This window comes from Melopsittacus undulatus, chromosome 6 (genome assembly GCF_012275295.1).
Source record: "Melopsittacus undulatus isolate bMelUnd1 chromosome 6, bMelUnd1.mat.Z, whole genome shotgun sequence".
NCBI lineage: Eukaryota > Metazoa > Chordata > Aves > Psittaciformes > Psittaculidae > Melopsittacus > Melopsittacus undulatus.
Window position 1 is genome coordinate 16,760,032 of NC_047532.1, and position 16,911 is coordinate 16,776,942.

Consider the following 16,911-nt stretch of genomic DNA (forward strand, 5'->3'; position numbering starts at 1 on the left):
TAAAAAATCCCAAAACTGTAGTTTCCTTAGGGAATTCTAGTACAAGATATTTTTTTATGAAACAAAGCTTTCTTTGTTATGAGGAATACTGTGACAGCCTATGAAGGGCCCTTCTTTCTGATCACACTTTAAAGGAGATCCTGCTTCCCCTGAATGTTAAATATTATTGCACAATAGATGTTGCTCAGGCTTTTGTGGAAAAGGCTAGCAAAGCATGAAGCCCCTTGAGATTTCAAACACCTCTTGTGTTACCAGTTTCCTATGCTATTTTGTGTTTTGAGGGAACACTTTCCTTGTAAGTGGGGCAAAGATGAATGCAGATTTTCCATGCTGTGTGAGACAAAAGGAGTTACTCCTCCTTGAAGAACTAGAATTCCTGGTGGAGTCCATCACAGTTATCCCATGGTATGAATTTTTGGGAGTTGGGTGTCAGCAGTTCCTTCCAGTTAACCTGTGTTTGTTGTGTGTTATTTTTTTAATTCAGCGACTAGCACATAGAATCATAGAATAGTTAGGGTTGAATAGGACCTTAAGATCATCTAGTTTCAACCCCCCTGCCATAGGCAGGGACACCTCACACTAAACCATATCACCCAAGGCTTCATCCAACCTGGCCTTGAACACTACCAGGGATGGAGCATTCACAACCTCCCTGGGCAACCCATTCCAGTACCTCACCACCCTAACAGTAAAGAATTTCTTCCTTATATCCAATCTAAACCTCCCCTGTTTAAGTTTTAACCCGTTACCCCTTGCCCTGTCACTACAGTGATACATACCAAGTACAACTTCAGTACAACTCGTAAGTTGTAAAGATGTTTGGTTTCAGTAAGAGTGGTGAGCTTCACAGACTACAGTTAGGGTTTTTATATTAGTGAGTACTTGCACTTTCTAATAGTTTCAGCATTCCATTTGCCAACTGTGAAGAGTTATGTTTTAATTTAAATGTGATTATTAACAAGGCATAGCTGAGAAAGGCACTCTTCTGAAATATTCTGAGGATTATTCCTGCTCTGTTATGTCCAATTCACCTTCCACAACAGGATTTTATGTGGTGACATTAGCTGATGTTCTTTCAGAAGAGCTGCTGGCTCATGTTTGATTGTGACTTTCATTAGAAGTAGAACTCTACCTTCTGAAGTGGTGAGATGTGAGCACTAATTCCTGGGAATATTTTCTAAAAACTGACTTTATACTGAAATACAGCCAGCCCTGAAAGGGATTTAGGAGTATGACAAGAGTATGAATTAAAAAGCACTGGGATGTGAAAACATTATCTCTAAGCAGCCTTGACTTTGTCTTCACACAGTCCCATTCCTGCTGCTGCTGATTGTCAAGAACCTTCCAAAAAAGCAAGAACCAGCTCTAGAGTCTGTCCAGTCTCCTGCTAAAACCAGTCTTCTGAAGGAGAGTGGGAGTGTGTGTATGTGGAGGTACCATTCTGGAAAAGATCAGCCTGTATCGGTTAATCTCCTCCTGTGCATATCCTGTATTACTTGTGTGAATCTCTCAAGCAGAACAGATCTATGCAGAAAAGGGCTGCAGGATCGTTTTCTCTGTCAGCATGAGATATAAATGCAATGCTGTGAAGATGTGAGAAGAGAATTCCAAAATGGAAATATTATGAAAAAGGGTCATTAATACTATCTTACTCGGAAGCTCTGTCTAAAGCATAACATAATCATGGGCAGTGTCTAGTAATGATATTTTACGCTGAAGCTCAAAGGTTACAAAGACTTTAGTCCTTGCCAGATGAAAGTCACTTTGTCATCTAAGGTACAGAAGGAATCAAATTCTTGCAGCAGTGCAGAATCTATGTATGTAAAGCTACTTTTAAAGTCATATTAGTAAAATGTCTGTCAAAAGCCAGGGGGAAAAAAGTCTGTTTTAAAAAAGGAAAGAGAAAATCTCAAATGAAATTTCCAGATAAGAGTGAAAACATATAGGCTGAAGACATCAGTGGATGGTAGTAGCAATAAAGATCATTTGGGCTGCAACAGCAATATCATCTTCAGTGCAGTTCTTGAAGAGGTTGGCTGTGGTACTAGGACATGTTTTAAAGGTAAGTCCACGCACGAGTCATCTCAAAGGAAATGCCTTTCCTACTTTCCTCGTAGGCAAGTTTATAGCATGGAAAGCAGCACACTGCCTGAGTACAGAAGATGGAATTTAGCAAGATTTTGAATTATGTACAGCAGGGTGGGAGCTAAAAGTCACAATGATTTGAGTGTCATTTGCAGCTCCCAGACAACCCAGGTTCTGGCTCCCGCTGAGCAGGGTTAAAGTGGGGAGAATTACTGTTCACACCAAGGCAAAATAGCATCAACTGGCAGCATCTCCTGATTCCTGTTGACTTTCTGTGGGCACGTTTAACCTGTAATTTGGAAAAGGAAAATACAGTCTGGCACATATTCTTGAAGGGTTGCCAGTCCCAGATCTATCCATTGCATAGCCTGCCAGAATGGGAAAGATAAGCATCTTACAGACTAGTATCCACAGCAACAGACACTGGAATTTTATCTTGTCAATACATATAAAAACCCAAAGAAAATAATTACTTTTTCATTTTCCAGTTTTGTAATAGTAATAATGACCTTTAGGTCAGGAATTTTCAGAACTTAATGACTGTCTGGCTTTTTCCTTGGCCTTTGGTTTCTCCAGCCAGTCATTAACACTGAGGAAAGTGTCTTCTCCAGTGGTCACTTTGGCTTAATCATTACCTTTTCATGCTACAGAATATACCAGCTGGGAAATAAGTGTCTCCTATGCCAACGGATCCATAAAGTGTTCCTGAGGTTTTATTTCGTTGAAAGAATATTCCATCAGGACATGAGAGTTTAATGTAAAACATGATTAAGTATTATCCTCAGCCCCAAGAAAGGTTAGATCACTTTCAGGGATTGGGACTGAATATATTTGCAGTGATGCCTTTTCTCTTCTGAGGATGGTCTAAGGCCATTATTTCAGAAGATTACATCTTAAGAATTTATCTATGCAATCTAGGCTCCCATACTATTCTCTTGGTATCAGAGTCCTGTGGAAATAATATATAAGGACAAATATTTTCTTGTCCATTTTCTAGGATCAAATAATATATGAGGACAAATATTTTCTTGTCCATTTTCTAGGATCATACAGGAACTGGACTTTTGTTGCTTCAACTGTATATGTAATCATTGTGACACTGAAAATAGCATGCGGCAACAGTATCTTGAGACTTAAAAATGATTTAAAATCTAAAGAGGAACAACCCTCTGGAATGGCTGCCCTGCTCTGTTTCTCTAGCTAACAGATTCCCCCTTTCCAAACACCCTTTCTATCTCAAAAACCCTAAAAGCTGTATATGACTTTGTTCAGAAGAATATTCCCTTATACTCAGAAATTACTTGCTGGCACTTTACCATATGATAAAAAATGAGGTATTATGGAACACAGGTTATGGTTTGACCACCCTATTTATTATATTCTTGGTAAAAATTAGCCAGGCTGTGAGTAGATTGCATGTCTGTACATATATATATCTTTGAGCAGTCTACAGTTTTTGTACATTTGAGTTATTCTTTAAGCTTTATGATTTAAATGGCATTTTTAAAATAGTGTTACCTAAAAAAGTCTTAGCTAAAGAAAAAAAAATGGAATATATCTTTCCCTTTGGGGTATATTTAAGCTTGAAAACAATTGTGTAAGAAATGCACTACTTGGAGAATGAATTCACAAGTAAACAATACTTTTCTAAACTGCATATTGAATGTGTATGGATTCTACTGTACTATTATTGCCAAGTAGTCAATGTTAGTAGTGAAGCACCTCCACTTCAACAGTGAAAGAGAATGGGAATTTCTTCAACTATAGATTAAATATCAGGATTGTGCCCCTTGGGAGTCTGGTATTAAAAACAGAAGTCATGTGAGTGATGAGCCTAATTTCAATGTTTTGCTGTGAGATTTAGCACCTGTGTAACTATTACTGGTACTATTAGCTTTTTGTTTCGTATGTTTAAGTGAAAATACAGAGTGCACATCAAAACAGCAGGCATCAGCTTTGGCTTTAACACTTTTTTTTACTTTTCAAGAAAAATAACAGCAGCAAAATATAGGTAGAATTCCAAGAAACAGCCACTTGGGAGTCCCACAAGGGCTGGGACTGTGCTTTGTGGTTTCCTGACTCTTGGACTACACTTTTTAAGCTGAGGCTTCATTTGTATTTGGAAAGATATGACAATATACTTCTCATCAGAGTTGTGTTGTTTCTAAAAGGCTGGACTTGCTAGGGGATTTAAATGTGGTGAGGATCCAATAATTCTCTTAACAATGAGTTTTAAAATCTACACCTTTAAAACAGCTCTATATCTTTAAACCTCAAGCTAACCTGAGTGTTGAAAACAGCTGGCTAACCTTTAGTAGAAACGGGAAAGGTCCAAACGTAAAGGAGTGACAACATTTGTGTTTCATTCTGTGCTTAAATGGATCTTTTCCTCAGCTTCACAGCTAACCAGTGCAGATTATTTATAGGTTATAAAGATAGAAATTAACACCATTCCTTGTAGGCAGAAGAAATATGTATGGATCATTATTTATACTTGAGCATTATAATGCCTTCTGGCTCAATGTGTGTGCTAGGGACCAAGTGTAAACACGCATTTATCATCCTGACCCTTAATCTGTTCCCAAAAATGTCCTTCAGTGGGGAGCTGTGAAACAGACTTTCTAAAGGATTTGAGACCTTCTTTTTTTCTGATGATACAAAGATCTTTACAGCCCTGGCTGTAATTGAGCCTTCAAATGTAAAATGATGCAAATTCCAGTTTAGAGCATTCCTTTTCCAAGAAAAATATAACCCCAAGAACCCAAATACACAAAAAAAGCCCCCAAAATTATGACACTTCACATGAAGTCTTTCAGTTTTTATTTGGGCAAATTACCCAGGCCTCTTTGATACCTGAAGAGATCCTTCCCCTTCTATGTCAATGTAATTTTTGAGTCCTTAGCTTCTGTTTCCCCTGTTATTTCCAGTTTCTCCATTTTTCTGTGTTCCTTTCCCTAGACAGCAGTCTTAGATGCTGCTAATAGAATTCAGCTGCAGAGGAAATACAATCCTGATAAGAGTCAGTGTACTGAATCCCTCACTAGCCACTGAACTTAGTGGGACAAAATCGTCCTTCATGTAACTTTAACAGCGTCCATGGAGTAATTCCAGCTATCAGTCTGTTCTGTTGTGTTTCTGTAGCTCCCTTTACCTCCATTGTAACATAAGGTAAGGAGACAGGAGCGCTAGAGCAGCTGTTACTGTTTGATCAGCAACACAATCTTTGCTGGAATTTCCATTTCCCTTGCAGCCTAGCTACTAGGATACATTTGTCACCCATACTTTGTTGCAGACTTATATTTGCCTGTAATTACATACCAGTCTGGCAATACTTTATTGTTAACATAAAGTACTGCCATTTCAATCCCCAATCTTAAACTGAAGTATTTGCTAAACTCTGTAATTGCTAAAATAATAAAGCTGCCATTATTGTCTGGGAAGTTTACAGCTTGTTACTGAAATACTTAAATTGGCTTAACTACTATACCTGTATGTACTCCTTATGTTTTCACGTGTTGCTCAAGGGACAGACGTCTGCTGGCCATAACTGTAAGTTTCTGATACTTCACAGCATGACTGAGGTTGAAAGGGACCTCGGCAGGTTATCTTGTCCAGCCCCCTGCTCAAGCAGGGCCACTGGGAGCAGGTTGCCCAGGACCATGTCCAGATGGCTTTTGATTTTGAGTTCGCTTTGAGTTTCCAAGGATGGAAACTCCACAAGCTCTCTTGGCAACCTGTGCCAGTACCCCGTCAAAACTTCACTTCAGGTTCTGCAGTTTGTGATCTGTTCCCATGCACCAGGAAGTCTATAAAAGATAACTAGGAAAAACAAGTTCAGTGTGGTTAAACTCAATGTAACGGGTACAGATAGTACTGCAAACACTTGGGGATATGCAAAGCAGAAAAGATAATATATTTTGGTTTCTTTCTGTGTTCGCCTTTTGCAAACAAAAACAAACACTGATGATGGCCATCACTCTTGCTGTTTGTTACTCATTCTACAATGTTTTCCTTTGCCTTTAAATAGTTCACCATGTATTATTGTTCTGTTCTTAAGACTGCCCGGGTAACAGACCTCAGCACTAGAAACATGAATAAGTTTGCTGTGAACCATAAGCAATGTTGCCACACTATTCTTTTTTCATACAGGAAGCTGAAAACACTCATACTCAGCATGTGTCTCCAAAAGCTTGGGAATTTGTGCTAAAAATGGCATGGTCTCTAACCCCAGTTCTTATACACCTGCACAGAATCTCTCAACACTTTGTGCTGTTTGAGGGAGGGAGGAGAAGCTTCGGGTTCTTCCAGCAGTCGCCACTGGACGTACCACTGAGTACAGCTGGTTCTATGTTGCCCTGAAGACCTTTTGCTAAAACCAGATGTTCAGATTCTGTTGATACTTGGCAGATGAGTGCGGAGTCGTGTGTTGTTTGGCTATAAAGGACCGGTTCTCCTCTCCTCACGTGAACACCCACTGATCCCTCCAACCCTTTTCCTCCACAGAATGGTTTGGGCTGGAAAGGACCTTCAAAGCTCATCTAGTCCAACTCCCCTGCAACCAACAGGGACATCCTCAGCTAGAACAGGTTGCCCAGAACCACATTCAGACTGACCCTGAATGTCTCCAGGGATGGCGCATCCACCCCCTCACTGGGCAACTGCTTTCAGTATTTTACCACCCCCATTGTAAAGAATTTCTTTCTCACATCCAGCCTGAATCTCCCTCTTGTAGTTTAAACCCATCACTCCTCATTCTCCTGCAACAGGCCCTGCTAAAAAGTCTCTCCCCATCTTTCTTATAAGCCCCTTTAAGTACTGAAAAGCCTCAGTAAGGTCTCCCCAGTCTTCCTTCTCTAGGCTGAACAACCCCAACTCTCTCAGCTGTTCCTCATGAGAGGTGCTTCAGGCTCTGATTAGCACTGGCTAGCCTGGAGCAGAGCTCCCCGTGGTGCATCACCTCCACAGAACCAGGAGAAGGTCTGTTTCTCTGGAACAGGCATGAAGGAATTTTTAACTTGGAGAAAGAGAGTCACGGGACCTTTCCTGGGGATGAGATTGAGCATCAGGGACCAGAGAGTATGCACCTCTGTCAGGATCTGTCTGCCCACCATGGCCAGGACAGACGGGTGGGAGCCGTTGCTCCGATACAGGTGCCTGGCAGGTACCCGCGAGCCTGGCCGTACCCCAGCAGCTCCTCGGCCACCACACCGACACCCTCCACAGCGGAGCCAGGGCAGGTCTGGGCCTGTCGGGCAGCGAGCCCGAACCCCGCGGAGGGGCCACCGGAAGGGGAGTTTCCTCCTGGGTCCCGGGCGGGCTGGGGCCGGGTCTCCGGGCGGGCACCGCTCCTCTCGCGGCCCTTCGCCGCCGCCCGGCCCCGGCCCGCCCCCCGCGGCATCCCGGCTCGCGTCGCTCCGCGTTGGATTGCTTGTGCCTGCCCGGAGCCGCCGGCTGCCCGTGTGTCGGCGCGGCCAGGCGAGCTCAGCCGAGCGCAGAGGCGGATTTTGAGGAACAATACCAGCTTGGGGAGCGCGGGACCGGCGCGGCCGCCCCGCCCGCCCGCCGCCGCCGCACCATGTACGCCTTTGTGCGGTTCCTGGAGGACAACGTCTGCTACGCGCTGCCCGTCTCCTGCGTGCAGGACTTCAGCCCCACGTCCCAGCTCGACTTCGACAACCAGAAGGTCTACACGGTGTACCGCAACCCCGAGGAGGCGGAGGAGGACGACGAGAGCCCCGCAGAGTGGGGCGACCGCCTGCTGCTCCACAAGGCCCAGATCCTGGCGCTGGCAGGTGAGGGCGGGCCGGGCCGAGGGGGGAGGAAGGGGTGTGTGTGGGGGGGACGGGCCTGGGGAAGCCCCAAACGCCGACCCCAAGCCCTCTGAGGTGGGGGAGCGAGGGAGGGACAACGGGGGAGGGGAGCGGGCGGCATCGCGCCGACACATGCTCAGAGCCCGGGCGGCACATGGCGGGGGGGGGCCGCGGAGGGGCGGGAGATGGGGGGGGGTCCCTCCTTCTATGCCCAGGCCTGGAGGGGGTCGGGGTGTGTTGGGGTCCGGGGGGGGAAGGCAACGCCGCTCATCCCGTGTATGCTCCGAGGCGTGGTGTTCGTGTGGAGCGGTTTCTGCAATAGCCCGTGTGGTGCCCATCGCTGCGCTGGGTGAAATCACAAACTTCAAACGAGAAAAAAAAAAAAAAAGTTAAGGTTTCCATAGGAGGTGTATTTATAGTGCATGGAGTCATTTATGTACCTCTGCAGCTTGGCAGCGTGTTGCCAAATTAGAGAGGTACTGGTTTATATCCGCTTTGTTAGTTTAAGTGACTTCACAAATTGGAAGGCAGGAGTGGAAGCAGACCTGCAGATACTACGCTTGTGAAGCTGGGGTTTGCTACATTTGGTTTGTTTCATGTTTAACTTGGGAATGCCACTGTAGCTAAGAGGACCAGTTAAAGTGTAGATTAAGAAATAAACCCGTATTTTGTCCATTTAACAGTCCATAGAGTTCAGACAGTACTTCTGCTTTATGTGTCCCCAAATCATAACTCTTTGGCAGTATGAAGACTTTCTGTAGTTTCCTTCCAGCCACAGAAACATGCTGTCATAAGCAGAGTTGATGTGGAAAAGAAGTTTGATGTTGTTTGTAGGAAATGACTGGCTAGCACAGACTTGCCCAGTAGGCTGTTAAAAGATGGCAATGACCATTTGAAATGTCAGTCTGTGTAGCAAAGAGGACATTGGCTAAATACTCATTGTGTCTGTTTCCCCAAATATGGGATGGGCTTAAAAAAAAACCCTGCCCCTGTTGAGTTTGGAGAAGGCAACACTGAGTTCTGCGCTCTAAACAGAGTAACTTTGTGCTAGTAATATTAAACTAGCATTATTTTAGTTTTATTTTTAGTTTTGAGAGCAACAGTCCTTAAACCAGCTCAGCCTAGTGATGGGCCAGTTGATCCCTGACTCAGACAGTGACTTTTACCTTTATCTTGTTTCTAGTTGTGGCCATAAATGAATGCCTGAAAAGAACAAGAAACAGGCAAACATATGTTAATTTCCCAGTAAAGCATTACTAATTTCTGATTATTTGCCACTCCAGGTGCTGAGGAGAACTAATAAGATAGCCTAGCAGAGAAGTGAATTCTCCTGCTTAGTTTTTGTTTTCCTTCCTGTGCCAGCCTGTATTTTGTCTACCCTGTTTATAGCAGGAACATATTGGGTTATGAAGCATTTCTTGCAAGTTGCTTATCACATCCATGGAAGACCGTGATGCCAACATTCAGGGTTTATTTGGCCTCTACTCAAGAACATTCATCCCAATTGAACTTCACCTTCCTCTTTCTCACTTGGGAACTGCAGCAGCAATACTTTTTCTGTTCATGTTCCTCTCAGCATAACTTAAGAGTTGTATTTCAGAGAAATATTTAAGAATAGGTATTTTGCTCACATGCTGAGCCTACCAGGTTGCCTCAGTTTTCCAGCTGAAAGTGTGCCTACTTTGTCAGTTCCCTTGTTCCAGGCAGTCTGTTTGTACCCAAGAGAAGTGCTCTTCTGTACAGTTTCTCTTTGTTTCCTCTGTGTTGAACCAGAACAAACCCATATTTGCTGTTTCCTCCAGAGAACAAGACTTGTTACCTGTGTTAGTGACTTGCACTAATTGCTCCCCAGAGATTTTAATTTCTAAAGGATATTCTTCTGCTGAGCCAGGAACACAGGGAAACATACAGCTATATCTATTACATCTGTCACATCTCAATGTATCTGGCTAGATCTGTAATCTGCAAGCTTGGAAAACTTGTCACCTGAACACCAAACAAATCCTTACTTCTGTGCTTCTTTTTAGCCTGCACCATATAAAACTACCACAGATGAATTATGCAGTCTGTTGTATACGAAGGGTTACTTCCTTTTAAAGTTGTCACTTTCTTCCCAAAGTTTTCATGTTGGTGTTTGATTTTATTATGGTTAAAGCCATGTGAGAAAAGTTGATCTTACATGAAGACATCTTAGCACAATTTTCAGTTTATAGTGACCAACTTGTGTTATTACAGATTATGACAACTTTTCATAGCAAACATTACAAGTCTGATGTTATGCAAACTGCTTATTCAGTTAAAAAAGTAATTTTACAAGTCTGCAGTAATGTTTCACATAATAGTATAGAACTTTGCATTCTAAAGGATTCCAATCTGCCTTATTAAAATAGTGTTTATAAATTTGCTTTTATATTTAAAATATACATAGTTGATTTTGAATTTATTGGAAGGAATCCTTACCTGCACAAATTAGCACATCAGTGACTTCAAGGATTTACTGCTTTGGTCCAAGGTTTCCCCATTAGGAACAGGATCAAAGTCATGGTATAGTTGTTAAACAGACAACAAAAGAGAATAAAGGGGGGAAGTGTAATTACTTTTTTTGAGCCTGAACAGTATCCTGTTATGGTTTGAATGGTGACCAGTTTTCTTACACTGACTTAACAAGGCTGCTTAAGTAAACAAAGTTGTACTTATTCATATATATATATATATATATATATACATTCATGATCACACACTTCCCAAGTAATGGGAGTTAAACTGCAGTCTGAGAAATAGGTGCACTTGGTTTTACTTTCTGGTGACCTAAAGAGAAGGAGTAGAGGAGAAACAGAGATACAAGACCTGTGTTAGAGTCACATTTTTTTTCTTTTGAAGGGGGATTTCCTTTCCTGTTATGTTTAAGGAAATTCAGTTACATTTCAAACTTTTACCCTTGTAAAGTAGGAGTTCTCACAGGGATAAGTACATGTTTATGCCCATATTATAAAGTTTTATTGGAGCATTAGTTGTGCAAAGCATTCATGAAACAACTGGTAATTGTCCTTGTTTGAGGGAGTCTAGAGGCAATTCTTTGATCCTTTGTGGTGAGGTTGGATAGTTGTAAGCCTGTACACCTGTGAGGAATATTATAGTGGCTGCAGAGGAGAGAGCACTGCTGTAATGGTATCACAAACAGAACAAAAGGAAGTGTGGTGAGCCTCCTCAGAGCAGAGCGTTAAGTAATTTTGATAGACTTGAGAAATACTGTCTTCTTTGGAAAAGTGCAGTAAGATGTAATATGTACTAGTGTTACAGCAGAGTGATAGATGAACTCTTGAGTGGGTGTACACCTTTCCTGTGTCTATGTGTGCATGGTTGGGAACTGCTGCTGGTGGTTGTGGTATGTGTCATTATGGAACCTTCAGCTTTTTCAAAAGTTAGCCAAAGGCCAGAAAGGCTGACCCCCAACTAAGACAGCTGTAGACCTTTGAGCCATAGAAAGCATATTAAAATGAATGGTTTGTGCCATAACAAGTTAAGCATTTGTTTAACAGGCAACTGATGTTATGTAGTAATAAAGGAATTATTTTACTTACCTCTTGAATGGAAAATGTAGCTCAGCAGACTAAAGTTTCCCTATGTAGCTGTTTTTGAGGTGGCATGTTAACTGGTCTGTCTTGCTGAGAATGCAGAAATAACAGCTTTCCAGGAAGAGTTTGAGTCTGTCTTTCTGATCACCTGCACCCTTCTTCTTTTCTGTCCTCTCTTCAGATGCTGAAACCTGTTTTTTTTATCCCTCTCTTGAAATATGTGTGCCCCTTGCAACTTTTTCACACTTGTCCAATATGGTCACTAGCAGAATTCTGTCTATAAGCATATGTATCTTACAGGAGCTAGCATGGTTAGATGACCTTGTTAGAGCCTTTTTTTTTTTTTGTTTTGGAAAAGTGCTGAGCATTAGGTGGAATTAACTCAGGTTCAGGGACTTTTAAAGTTCATACCTTTGGGCTATCTGTATTAAGGTAATAGGGACAATCTTCTAATTGGAGGCATTCTTTCCTGACTACAGTAAATAATTGCTTTCTTTAGCTGCTGCCCTTAACATTTACCACCCACACAATCATAACAAACACATCCCTATCACATTTTCGCAGTAATTCCCCAGCTGCCACTGCAGACGTGTTAATACCTGTGTGAATCTGTATTCTTTCTTGCCCCTTTATGTTCCACTTCTTACTAAAATAGGTAAAGTGATTTTTAAAATCTTTAAAAGCCTGTGCAGCTCATGGCAAGTTATTTTGCTGTGTAGTTCAGAAACGTGTAAAACTTCTCTTCTCGGAACAACTTTAAATTAAATGATTTTTGGATTTGAAGTCTGAGTAAGGTTGAGGGTGGGTACACACTAAGAACTTGAAGCAGGCTTCTTCCGGATGGGTAGCTAATGGAAGTCAAGTGCTGGAAGTGGTGAAAATTTACAAGATGAGATCTTTGATTATTATTTGGTACACCAAATTTAGGCCAAGGAGTGGTCTTGATGTGTAACTAACAGCCCTTTTATTGCTGTTTCTATAGTCTTGTGCTTGTATGTGTGGGATTTTTTTCTTCCTTGTGCTTTTCAGACAGCTTGGGGACTTGCAGTACGTAGAGCAGTTCATAGCTGTGGCCATGTGTACCTGTGCTCCATCCTGTGTTCATACATAGTCCACATGTCATGTTTCCTTTCCCAGGGCAGCCTGTAGACTGTTGTGGTAGGGACAGCATTTGCTAACTTTCTGTTCCTAGAAAGCCCTAGGTCTATCTCCTGTCATGGTCTGCAACTCATATGGTGTATGACAGGGGCCTGGGGAGAAATGGCACCAGGAAAACAATCAGATTGCCTGTAGCTGCTTCTTGGGTGATCCCAAGTGTGCCATGAGTAAAGAAGTGCCAGGAGGAGGCCGTATAAAACCTTCCAGTAGTGGTAGTGGTTCCTCACAGACTTTTTGTTCGATTTTTCCTGGGACAGTGCTGGAGTACTGATGGGTTAGCTTGTATGTCACTGCCCTTGAGCAGCAAGCCCAGCTCTTCCTGACTGTGCTGTCTGCTAGTACCTGTGCATTGGGTCTTGCCATGTCAATGGCCCTCTGCAGTCACTGTGAGAGAAACCAAGCCCAGCAGGTTAGGCAGGGCTGAAGTAACCTGTTCAACTATTTTGGGGGGTTTGGTTTTTTGTTAACTTTCTACTATGATATTTGAGGTGCATGCCTGACTTTGTCAGGTACTGAACTGGCGTGCTACTGCTGTGTTACCTTTTCAGCAGGGGAGAGATCAGGCTCTGTGCAGAGGTTCACCAGATCATTTTGTGTAACAGAGTAACTACATTGGACTCTTAAATACAGTTCTGAATACAAGTGTGGCAGTATTCATAGTGAATATTTACAGCTAAATTCCACACTCATTTTGTGTTTGATCCATTTCTGTTTTATTTTTAACTCTTTTTAGGTGAAGAGTCGTGAGGTTTTTTTTTCCCCTTCTAAATACTACTGTAGGAGCATATCAAAGATATAAAGGGCTTAATAAAAAGGCACAACTTATGGAGTTTTTCTGTGTCATTTCTGTTTGTTCATCATTGAACTATTAGTATGGTTCATTCCTTTAAAGCTTAAACGGCAGCAGTGCAAAACTTCAGGGAACTTTTAAAACCATAGCTTTTAAGTAGTGGCACGGGGTAAGCCTTATGATGGTGGTGATGGTTATAATGTCATCAACAGCATAAAGTACCAGTAGAAAGAAATTAAAAAGCTGAGATTTAGCTTTGCAAAAAATATATTTAGTTACATTTTCCAGTATCAATTTGCTTATTCTGGAAATAAATGGGGGGAGGGAGGAGGGGGGGGAAGTCCTTTATGTCCTCAACTGACCTGCTTGTTCCTCAGTCACACATGCTTTTTGCTTCACCCTGTATAGTCACAAGTAATTTATGTTTAATAAAAAGACATACAGGTGACTTACACTATTGTTATTTCTCTTGGTCTTAGTACATATGTGGCACAACGTAGCACCACTTACACTTGTAAATGTTGTGTAGGCTTAACTCTACGATACAGTGGAAATATGACTTTCAGGATTTTAATAAAATTGACTTCAAAGCTAGTACACTTATGGTAGCTATGGTAACTAACACTAATTAAAATATGCTAAAATTTGCAGGGGAGTGAAAAAGGAAAAAAATGTAAGTTAATGATTTTGTTTTCATAATTTTAACAGTAAAATATTTTTTGTTCCCAGTGGATTGCCTAAGTGCCAGTCAAGTAGTTGCTATTTTTAAAGAAGCCCTTTAAAAATAGTAGAGGCTCGACCACATTGTAATTTTTGTATGGAAACTAAAGAATGCATGAATCTGCCTGCTATTTCCATAGAAAGCTCATTCCTTAGACAGAGAGAGTTGCAGAGGTTTCCTGGAGTGTTATCTGTAGGCTGCTGCTTTATCTGGTGAATAGCTGCTAGTAGCATCTCCTCGTCTTTGTGGCCTGTGTGATCATGAAATCAGGGTTTTGTCCTAATAAAATTTTACAGTATGGTGCAGACTGACTGGTCAGGGCAGCCAGATTGCCAAATTTTAGCTGTCATTGAGATTGGTGTTGCCTTTAAATGAACTTTTGAACTGCTAAAAGAAAGTAATAGCCTTTATTATAGTTTTTTGTAAAATATTTTATCAGGTTAAAACTTTAGAGAAATTAATACCATAGTTCAGTTTCATATGTAGGCACAGAGCAAAGATTTAAAGGATAGCATTTTAACATCCTATTTGTTTTCAGGGTTTCTTCTTTTTAATTTAACAGTAATACTCTATTACTGTACTTGCTTCAGAAAGGATTAAGAGACCTGTCCCATAATAGCTGTAATCCTTTGTGTTCGACATGTTCATAGTGTTGTACAAATATTAACAAATCTACACAACTCTACAATGGGGTAGATGGGGACAGGAAGATGGAAAGGCTGAGTTATTCAAGGTCAGTATTTAGGTAAATATTGGGTCCAGGATTAAAGCTATTCTCAGTCTTGTAAAGAGCATGATTTCCTGTTTCTCAGTGTAATGTCTTTTCTGAACTTAACTGTCCAGCTCCATTGGTTTCTGCTGCACCCAAGTACTAATACTACTAAAAGATAAATGGAAGGGAGAGTTGTGCTGTCAAAGAATAAAAGAATAAAGATTATTTGTAGCTGTGTTAGTTTCAAGCCATGCTTCTTTTGGTTATTGTTTTTGAAGACACTCTGTATTCACTTTTGAATTAAATAATAATGGAAGTTAAGAAAGAAATTAAGTTTCTCATGCAGTGCAGGTGTGACATCTGCTGACATGCAGCAAATCTGAATAATGTGCTGATAAATGGGCATGTGGAAAAGGAGAGTGTTACAAAATATCTGAATGTCCAGTATTAAACTGGATAGCTCTGTTCTTCACTAAAGGAAAAAGTGTGCATTGAGGCCTCAACATTTGTTGCTTCAGTCACTGGCATGTGTTTTTTGAGAGAGCAGCAGCAGGTCCATGCTCTGTGAATCTACTCGTATTACTCAATTGAATATTAATGAGTGAGAGCAAGTCTTGATGTAGGACTTCAGACAGTACTTAAGAGGTTGAAGTTTATATAATCTGCTCTCTGCTTTTGGAGGAGTTTGACTCGTTACTCCTTCTCTTCTTTCGTGCCTTTGTACACTAAACAGGTATGGCTTTCTCTCCATCATCAGTGAGCAGTCTTGATTTAAGCTTCTGGCACATCATCCTTCTTACCCATCATCTCTAAACCTGTCAAGCGGTAGTTTAAGGCCTTTCTATCTTGCCTTTTCCCAATTTGATTAAGAATTATTTTCACTCTGTTTCCTGTTCTTTACACTTAATTGAAATTCACTTCACAAGATTTAAGAGCCCTTTTGGCCAGTTCCTCAAGAGCATGTCTTCACCTTCAGGTGCTTATTGGCCCTGCTGTCACAGTGTTACTTGATACGTTGTTCTTCCCTGACTAATTTGCTCACTCTTCTTTGTGCTCTGAAGACATTCTTCTTGTCACTTGCTTCTGTGTTATTGTTGTTTTCTCTCTTTTGAGAAAGTGCTTTAGGATTATTTAGTTTTTGAATTTCTGGGAGTGATGCTAAGGCCAGATAACAACTCTTTTTATTCCTAACTTTGTCAGCTTCCTTTTTTGACACCCTTAGCAGAAATCTTTTTTTGCATAGGGTGGCCCTACATTTTTGTCCATTTCTCTTGATTTTAGAGCTTTTCTTTCATCCCCAGTGCAAAGTTTTGCTGTCCTTTATACTTCCTCTGCTTTGTTGCTTACACTCAGCTTTGCCTTTTTGTCCAGCTAAATATACTTCATGTCACTGTGCTCTGTGTTTATTTCTGTAATCCTCTTTTTCCCTCTCCTTCCAGCAAAGCTCCTTTCTAGTCTGGGAAAAAAAAAATGTAACACAGTAAATTATACTATCCAAATCTTGAGTTGACTGTGCCAGCACCTGCTGACCCCTCTGTTACGCACCCCCTACTCCTTTCAGCTGCACCAAGTCTGGTGGCACCTGTCCTCTTCAAAGAACGTTTGCATTTCTATTGCTGTCCATTACGCTGTGTTGTCTGTCACTGTCATTCTGAGTTTCTTCTTTGGTAGAGGTCTCAAACTCGGTGAACTCCTAGCTCAGAGATGTTTTATGAGACAACTTTTTCTTCCTCTGTATCGTGCATATCTTGAATCTGCACAATCATTGAGTTTTCTGTAATCTCTTCTGTTCTTCCTGTTGATGTGCTTCTTTAATGTTTGCCTTAAATCAGATAAGAAAGTAAATTCTAATTTTTTTTTTCCCAGTTTCAAATAATCTAGGTAGCTTTTTTTCTTTTTTTCATTATCATGTTGTTTTACTTCCAAGTCACAGCAATATTGATTATTGTTTATTTGTGTCTAAGTGCCACTTAGGAATCCATGCCCCGTTGTGCTTTGTGTGTGTATTTGCTTTAAAGCACCAAGTATGCCTTTGGTTGTGGATTTTTTGCGTTGGTTAT

General features: G+C 41.3%; 2 protein-coding genes across 3 annotated transcripts in view; both read left to right on the forward strand.

Annotated features, from left to right (window-relative positions):
* The window catches only part of AGBL4 (AGBL carboxypeptidase 4), a 952,894-nt gene that overhangs the window by 560,783 nt on the left and 375,200 nt on the right, over positions 1–16,911 (forward strand). The gene's annotated exons all lie outside the window — the stretch shown is intronic.
* The window catches only part of BEND5 (BEN domain containing 5), a 31,746-nt gene continuing 22,334 nt past the window's right edge, over positions 7,500–16,911 (forward strand). Inside the window, exon 1 of one of the 2 annotated variants that reach the window (XM_031050765.2) lies at positions 7,500–7,877. In XM_031050765.2, coding sequence (XP_030906625.1) covers positions 7,661–7,877 — 217 coding nt within the window. In that variant the 5' untranslated portion in view covers positions 7,500–7,660. The remainder of the gene's footprint in view (positions 7,878–16,911) is intronic. The other variant, XM_005151111.3, reaches the window with a different exon arrangement.